At 48.3% G+C, this 8,771-nt stretch overlaps 1 protein-coding gene across 1 annotated transcript; it reads right to left on the minus strand.

Annotated features, from left to right (window-relative positions):
- Positions 1–6,301: 6,301 nt before the first annotated feature.
- On the minus strand, positions 6,302–8,745 carry LOC118723108 (zinc finger protein 500-like). Its single transcript, XM_036445164.2, is given in 4 exon segments — positions 6,302–6,531; positions 6,534–6,992; positions 6,995–7,848; positions 8,648–8,745. Coding segments are annotated over 4 exon segments (1,473 nt in total). The 3' UTR covers positions 6,302–6,469.
- Between the last annotated feature and the right edge of the window lie 26 nt (positions 8,746–8,771).

Raw genomic sequence — 8,771 nt, forward strand, 5'->3', positions numbered from 1 at the left:
CAGGAGCAATTTGTAAGCCATGAGATTTTAGTGCTTGCTGGAGATCAGCATAACTCCAATTTTTCCTGCCACTAAGATGTCATCCATATAATGAATGATATATAAGTTAGGCCAACGGTCTCAAATAGATTGAATGGCAGAGGCTACAAAAGACTGACATAGCATAGCGTAGGACTACTTGCCATGCCTTGAGGGAGAACTTGCCACTAGAACCTCTGCATTGGGGCACAAAAATTAATTGAGGGGTGACTAAATGCGAAGCGTTTTTGGTCATCAGGGTGTAAGGGGATGGTGAAAAAACAATCTTTTAGGTCTATTATAATTTTGTAGTACCCAAGGGGTACAGCTACAGGGGAGGGAAGGCCTGGTCGTTAGGCTCCCATTAAGACCATGGTTTTATTAACTGCTCTAAGATCCTGGAGAAATCTCCACTTTCCTGACTTCTTTTTAATGACAAAAATGGGAGTATTCCAAGGGGAATTGCTGGGGATAATGTGACCAGCTTGAAGCTGTTCCTGCACCAGCTGCTGGGCTGCTAACAATTTTTCATGGGACAGGGGCCATTGATTGACCCATCCTGGATCATCTGAAAGCCAGGTGATCTTGTCAGCATGGCCTGCAGGAGTGTCAATGACCCCTATGGAAAATGGCCGAGTCCTGCCCAGAGGGGGTCGTGGAACTGGCTCAATGGGGTGAGTAATACCTGTGGAATTTTTTCCTAATCGCTTCCCGGGTATATATCCTTGTTTAAACATTTGAAAAGTGACAATTTCATTGGGGCTACAAATGATCATCCCTAGCTGAGCTAGTAAATCTCTTCCCCACAAATTGATGGGGAGCCCAGTGATAATGTAGGGCTGGATAGTACCTTGGTTACCTTCCTGGTCCTTCCAAGTCAGAACTTTGGCACTTCTTTTGGGGTTTCTGCTTTGTCCTATACCTTTAAGGTGAGTAAGAGTGTCTTCTACTGGCCATGCTTGGAGCCAATCTTTCCCTTTTATGATAGTTACATCAGCACCCGTGTCAACTAGGCCAGAAAACTCCTTCCGGTCTAACCATAAAGTCATTAGGGGCTTTTGGGTGGAAAGTACTTCAGACCAATAGACATCAGATGAACCAAATCCCTGAGTGCCCCGGGCGTCAGTGTGCGCTTTGTTAGCAGTAGAGACGAGAGGAATGAGTAATAGCTGAGCAAATCTCTGACCTGAGGGTATAGTATTAACGTTTTTAGGGGATGAGACCATTACTTCGATCTCTCCAGTATAGTCATCATCAATTACTCCGGGATATACTAGAAGCCCGCTCACAGTGCTACTACTTCTACCAACTATGAGTCCAAAGGTTTCTTTAGGTAGGGGCCCAAATACCCCCATCGGAAGTGCCTGTACTCCCATCTCTGGAGTTAAGACTGTATGGGTGGTGGAACTGAGGTCCAATCCAGCACTTCCTGCTGTTGCCCGGAGGAGGCCTGAAACAGATTGTTGGTCACCAGAACGAAGCTGACTGCCCCATAAATTTGTTTGTGTTTGGGGGCCTGGGGCTGGCCCCCATTCCCGTTTCCCTGGTTCTGACTTTGTGGCATAGGGAGGGGTTGGCCCTGGGCATCCTTTTTTGATCTACATTCATTAGCCCAAAGTTTTCCCCTCTTGCATCTAGGGCAGAGCCCTGGAGCAGGCGACTTGGAGATTGATGTTTTGCCTGCCTTGCACTCCTTAGCATAATGGCCAGTTTCCCCACAGCTGAAACACTTATTTCTGTTCTGGTGAGATAAGAACTGTCTAACAGTGTAACCTTGCATGGCAGCAGCCATAGCAAGACCCTGCTGATAGGCGGCTCCTATATCTGAGCAAAGGCAGATGTAGCCTGATAAATGAGTTTTCTTTTTGTAAGGACGGATGGCTGCTTGACATGCCGCCTTAGCGTTCTCAAAAGCAAGTTGTTTAACGAAATCAGTCCCCACCTCAGCACTACCAAAAATTCTACCTGCAGCTGTAATGAGGCGGTGGACAAAGTCAGCAAAAGACTCGTCGGGCCTTTGCTTGATACCAGTGAGTGAGGCGCTCACATCCCCTTTATTTTTCTCCAAGCCCTAGTAGCTGCCGCCTGGATTTGAGCAAAGAGGCCTGCATCAGACTGCATTTGTTGGTCACTGGTAGTATAATCCCCCTCTCCAACTAACATATCATATCTCCAGTTATTTCCAGCCTGTTCATTGTGTCTAGCAGTGTTGCGGCAATTTTCTACATACTCTGATTTCCATAATAAGTAGTCACCGCCCGATAGGGTGGCGCAGCCAAGGACCGCCAATCTCCAGGGGTGAGCCAATTCTCTGCTACTGATTCTACAATAGCCATGGTATAGGGTGCAGTAGCACCATACTGGGCTACAGCTATCTTGATTTCTTTTATAACTTTAAAGTCAAAACCATTATGGTGTCTTCAGACCTGCCCTTGAGCATCAGTGGTCTCTGTAATGGGGAAAGCCTCTAGATCCTCATGCTCCATAGAAACTTCAGGTTTAGGTTGAATCTTAGGGGTTGCCCCTCTAATGGGAGGCCTAGGTTTAGGTTTAGGCTCTATATTGTTACTTTCCTCAGTTTTGCCTGTCTTTAACTCTTCTAACTGATAGATTAGTTCTTGATGCTCCTTTTCTAATTTTATTTGTTCTTTTAAAAACTGTATTTTGTCCCGGAGCTGTTTTTGAGGGTCAATGGCGGGACACGCCAAGGCAGGCGCACTAGGAGCAGGGGTATAGGGAGGAGGACGCTGGGCTAGGGGTGGCCAGTTTGAATTTTGGGGAGACCTCAGAGCTGGCCACTCTTTCTCAAGGTCAGCCCAGTCATTATTTCCTAAATCATCAGAGTCTGGGAGGACTTGTTTAAGGGGGAGATAAAGTTTCCTTTCCTTAGGTTGAGCCCCCGGAGACCATTTATCACTGGAGGGAGACAAGGACCTAAGAGTATAATTAGGGGATTTTTCTGGCCGCCCCGCGACGGAGGCACCTTGTTCCTGAGGTTTAGTTTGTGATTCTTTCTCCTTTTTAGGGTGAGGACTGTCGTCCTTGCTGTCAAATGACATTAAATCTTCCTCCTCTTTGGGGTTTGGATTTTTAAACTTGGGGAAAACTTTACTCTTTCTCCCTTCCTGCCTTAGTACTTCTTCCCCTGCCTCAATCGCCCCTGCTACAACTGGGTCTTTTTGTTTTTGAGGTAAAATTTCATCTATGAGATTCCAGTAAGAGAAAGCAGTGATTGGGACCTTCTCCAGCCCAAAAGTCTGATAATAGTCTTTAAGGGCATCCCCTATTTGTTTCCACCTCTTATCATCAATAGTACCCTCCTGTGGAAAACGCGGACAAACATCCTTAATATAATCAAAATACTTTAACAATTGTTTTACAGAAACCTTTACCCCTTGTGCCTTTAAAGCCTTTTTCAGCCCTTCTACGAACATTTCATGCTGACTTATTTCTTGTCCCATAATCGCTGTTCACTTACCGAGGTTCAGAAGAAACAGCAGGCTCCCATTTAATCTCGTCCTCCTATTAGTTTCTTTTTCGCCGGCTCTCCAAACAGCATTCTTCACTGAATCCCCCGTGCTCAGACCGCACGTTGGGTGCCACTATGCCCCGACCCGCGGGAAAGTCAACGTGGACCCTAGAGGGGGAGTGAGAATGAGGGGACAAAAGACACAAGAGACGGAGACAAGACAGGCTTTCTGATCAAGTCTCGTTTATTGCAGGGTAAAAGGGGGCAGATATAGTCAGGGAGAATGAGGGAGTTTCCTCCAAGGACATCAGCGGGTAGCTAAGCTACTATATGTTCCCTAAAATTCTAATTTAGCACTTCTTAGTTGGGATTCAGGAATCTGTAGTTTAACAACTCCACCAGGCGATTCTCATCATGAGAGAAGTTTGGGAAACACTGACCTAGAGAAAGCTCTGACTCCTCAGATTCATCCGGGTGTTTGTTGTTTGAATTTTGGGGAACATATAGGTAAAATTGTATACTTAACTTAGTGCTCTTCTTCATATGAAAGAAGAGAGGAAATTACCGGAAAAGAAAGTAAACAAAATGGAGGCAAGCAATATGTCAGAGAAAGAATTAAAAAAAAAAAAAAAAGAATTCAGAGCAATGGTCATAGGCATGCTAAAACAGAGCACTAAGTTAAGTATACAATTTTACCTATATGTTCCTCAAAATTCTAGTTTAGCACTTCTTAGTTGGGATTCAGGAATCTGTAGTTTAACAACTCCACCAGGTGATTCTCATCATGAGAGAAGTTTGGGAAACATTGCTCTTAGGTGATAGCTGACCTTTCTGTCCACAGATTGCCTCACCAGCTGTGTTTAATTCACAATTTTGGATAGGTGTTGTTCAATTCAGCTGTTCTTTCTATCTACTCTGTGAGAAGGCACAGGACCTGTCCACATATTTAGCACTGCTTTGTCTCCCTCTGGAGGTGCCCATGGTTGGTGAGGCTGGAGTCTCTGTGTTCATGGATTCACAGCTGAGGCAGCTGGTTCCTGGGTGTTGTAGTTGTAGGGTCCCTGGAGTTATCTGAGGTCTCCCTAAGTTTAAGGTAAGGCTAGGCTTCCCATCACAGCCATTCTCCCCTTCAAGATGGTATGGTCTCTGGGCAGAGCTGGCCACTCTGAGAGAGATTTCAGAAGTAGTAGAGTCTCCCCCGCCAGTAGAGCCTGGTCTGTCAGTCCCCAACAGACCTAGGGAATATAGCTGTTCCTCACTCACAAATGCAGATACTCCCCACACATCCACACACTTTCTTTTCATTCTCTCACACACTATCTTGCAGCCTGCTATCCCTTCAGCAGCCATCATGGATTCCTTCAGATTTGTTTTTTAATTCTCATCAGAGAACATGTTTTAGTGAGAGGAAGGGAGAGTGAGAGAGAGAAACATCAATTGTTTGCTTCCCATATATTCCCCAATGGGGGATTGAACTGGCAGCCTAGGTATGTGCCCTGACTGGGAATCGATTCTGCAACCTTTTTGGTATATGGGACGACATTCCAACAAACTGAGCCACCTGGCCATGGCTGAGAGAATTTTTTTTAAAGATGGAGGAGACTTAAGCATGATAAATGCTGCTAGGAAGGAAGCCATCAAAGATACACACAGCTAAAGGTGGGGACAGAGGGCTCATGCCATGTATCAGTCCTCCATTTAAGAAATATTATTGAGCACGTGCCATGTATAAATGACCACACATTGGCCCGTCATGTGTCAGGCACTTTGAAACAGGCTGACAAGGCCTTTGCTCTTTGGCAACTTTTTTTTTTTTTTTTTTTTTTTTTTTTGCCTTTTTAAAAATTTATTTTTATTGATTTCAGAAAGGGAGAGGAAGAGAGAAACATAAATGATGAGGATCATTGATTGGCTGCCTCTTGCACGACCCCTACCGGGGAATTGAGCCCACACCTGGGCATGTGCCCTGACTGAGAATTGAATCGAGGCCTCCCAGTTCATAGGTCAATGCTCAACCACTTAGCCACACCAGTCAGGCATCTCATTTCTCTGTTGACACCACTGGAGTGTAGGAAAAGCCCCCATCACTTACATTTAGAAACTGTAGCAAGGTTGGAGAGGAAGGCTGCTGTATGTAATGCCATAAGCAGCCATTGCAGCTTCCCCTGCAATGGTTAAAAAGTGTCCCTCAAATTCTAGTCCAACCAAAACCTCAGAATGTGACCTTGTTTGGAAATAGGGACATTGCACTAGTAGATATAATTAGTTAAGATGAGGTCATTCTTGCCACAACTGGTTTGGCTCAGTGGATAGAGTGTTGATCTGTGGACTGAAAGGTCCCAGTTTTGATTCCGGTCAAGGGCATGTACCTTGATTATGGGCACATCTCCTGTAGGGGGTGTGCAGGAGGCAGCTGGTCGATGTCTCTCTCTCTCTCATTGATGTTTCCAGCTCTCCATCCCTCTCCCCTTCTCTCTGTAAAAAATCAATAAGAAATATTTTTTTAAAAAGATGAGGTCATTCAGGGGGGTCAGTAATATAATCACTTCTTCCTTAGAAGAAGGGGGGACAGACACAGGGAGAAGGCCACAGGGTCTGTGGGCCACATTGGAAGTAGAAGAGGCACAGGAGTTCTCTACCAAAGCCTCCAAAAGACACCAATGCTATAGACACCTGGATTTTGGACTTGTGGCCACCTGTACTGACAGGATTAATTCCTGTTGTTGTAACCCGGCCAATATGTGGTCATTTATACAGCAGCCCTAGAACTGAAGACACCTGGCCCTGGGCCCAGCATTTCACCTGAAATGTTCCCTCACACCAGGCCAAGAGAGCAGAATCCATGTGAAGATGCCTTAACGTCAGCATTTCTGGCTCTAGCAGCTTCATGAACTGTGCATGGTAGTCAGGCTTTGGTCCCTGGGGATCCTGGAGCCTCGAGGGTCTGGGTAGTGGCTACACCCCCTTGTTGTAGCTATGTGGTTATTTCTCCCCATTGTGGGTCCTCTGGTGTTTGTGGAGGTCGGTACCCCAATTAAACCCTGGCCACAGCCTGGGCATGTATAGGGCTTCTTGCCTGTGTGCATCCTGTGGTGGGCGCTGAAGTGTGAGCTGTTGCTGAAGCATTTCCCACACTCAGCACACACATAAGGCCGCTCCCCGGTGTGTATCCGGTGGTGGATGGCAAGGCTGGAGCGCTGGCTAAAGTGCTTCCCACACTCGGCACACTGGTAGTGCTTCTCACTCGTGTGGACCCGCTGGTGGGTGCTGAAGTTGGAGTGGTCGCTGAAACCCTTCCCACACATGGGACACTGGTATGGTCACTCCCCGGTGTGCGTGTGCTGGTACTTGGTCAAGTGGGATGTCTTGCTAAAGCTTTTGCTGCATTCGGGGCATGTGTATGGCTTTGCCATTCTGCAGGGCTCCCCTCTTTCCAGAAGTTGCTCAGATTTGGTCAATCCCCTGACAGGGGCCAGCTTGTGACCTGAGAATGGGGGGCCTGGAACCTGCACCAAGCCGTCAGCACTCGATCCCATTCTGTTCTCATCTGTGTGTCCTCTCCATCCTTCAACTGCATTCCAAGGCCTTCACTCTCTGGCAGCATGTCCCAACTTTGGTCCTGCTGAGCTGGGTCCAGGCACCCCCACTGCTCCTGAGACAGGTACACGGCCATGTCCCCCAAGGTCACTGGTACCTGGGTCCAGGCTGCAAGGAAGGATGTGGCTGGTGCTGCCATCTCCTGGTGCTGGGAGGTGACGGGCCCCCTCTTTGGCCAGAATTCAGGGTTTCTTTTTTGTCTTTGGCTTAGCTGGGCTGGGGGTTGCTGGCTGGAGTCCTGAACTCCTTCCTCCAGGGACAACTCCTTTGGCTGGGCCTCTGCCTGACATTTCAAAGACTGTTCCTCCATCTGGTGGGGCACTGCATGGCCAGGGAGTACCTCCGGGCCCCTCTGTTTCCTGGGCTCCCGCTGAAGCCCTTCCATGAGGACCACGGCCTCCTCACCACTCTCCGGCTGCCGCTCCTGCACCCGGGCCTGGATCTCCCAGGGCAGCACCATCAGGAACTGCTCCAGCACCAGCAGCTCCAGGATCTGCTCCTGGGTGCGCAGCTCCGGACACAGCCAGCGGTGGCAGAGCTCCCAGAGGAGGCTCAGGGCCTCCCGGGGGCCGGCCACCTCCTGGTAGTAGAAGAGCCGGAAGAGTTGGCAGAAGGTCTCATGGCTGGAGTCTTCCATCTTTGGGGAGGGCTCTTCTTCCCAGTGGAAGTCCTCCTCCACCTTCACAATCAGGAACTTACCCTTCTCCAGGGGTGGTGAGGGGTGGAGGCCTGTGAAGTCGCCATGTTCCCAGTGGGCCTTGCTCCTTTTCGGGCCTCATGGATCAAATCTGTCTCTCCCTATACCTCTGGCCAGCCACTAGATAGATTTTTTTTTGTTTTTGTTTTGTTTTGTTTTGTTTTGTTTTGTTTTGTTTTGGGGGGAGCGGTTTCCAGGAATCCGCTGCGCTGTGGACCCCCAGAATGTTCGGTGCGCGGGACGGGAGCTAGGACGTGGGTGCAGGGGGTTCCACAGGCTAGCTGGCTTGGGTCGCGGGTGGCAACTTATTTTCTAAGGAAGGAAGCAGGAAGTAAGTAAATGTATAAGGTATTTTAAAAATACGATGAAGAGATAAAATGAGGTGATGTGGTAATCCAAGGGTACAATCCAAAAAAAGGTGATGTAACAAGGCCTAGGGTGCTGTGGAGGTGATGCAGGTGCCAAAAGGTCCAGGGGAACTGAGTCACCAGAGGAGTGCCAGGGTTCCGTGAGGGATGTGGAGGTGGGGGAATATGTCAGAAAAGAAGAGAAAGTACATGGGGAATATGCTGACAGGAGAGATAGTTCCAGTGGCCCCTTGGAGGTGACAAAGTGTCAGAGGCTGGATGACCTTGGGGTTGCCCTTTGGGTCATGATGAGCCGATCAACAGGTCAACAGTCTGACCCTCAGGGGCTCAGAAGCAACATTACCAATCACAAACCCATTTCCATCCCACTAAATTTGCTGCTTCTGACTTCCCAGTTTTGAGAGTGGAGTCACCCTTCTCGTCTGAGACAGAGGGCTGAAACATCCGATTGAAACACCCAACAAGAAGGGTTCACACACCCAGTCCTTCCTGCCCTACTGCTTCACAGCTTCCCCATCTTTCTTGTCCTTCCTCCAGCAAGTCACCTCCACCTCCTCAACTCCCCCCACCCCAGACTCCTCTCCACTGCCCTCCATGCCCATAGGGAGCTCCTGGTCCAAGG

Source organism: Pipistrellus kuhlii, unplaced genomic scaffold (assembly GCF_014108245.1).
Source record: "Pipistrellus kuhlii isolate mPipKuh1 unplaced genomic scaffold, mPipKuh1.p scaffold_m20_p_2, whole genome shotgun sequence".
Lineage (NCBI taxonomy): Eukaryota > Metazoa > Chordata > Mammalia > Chiroptera > Vespertilionidae > Pipistrellus > Pipistrellus kuhlii.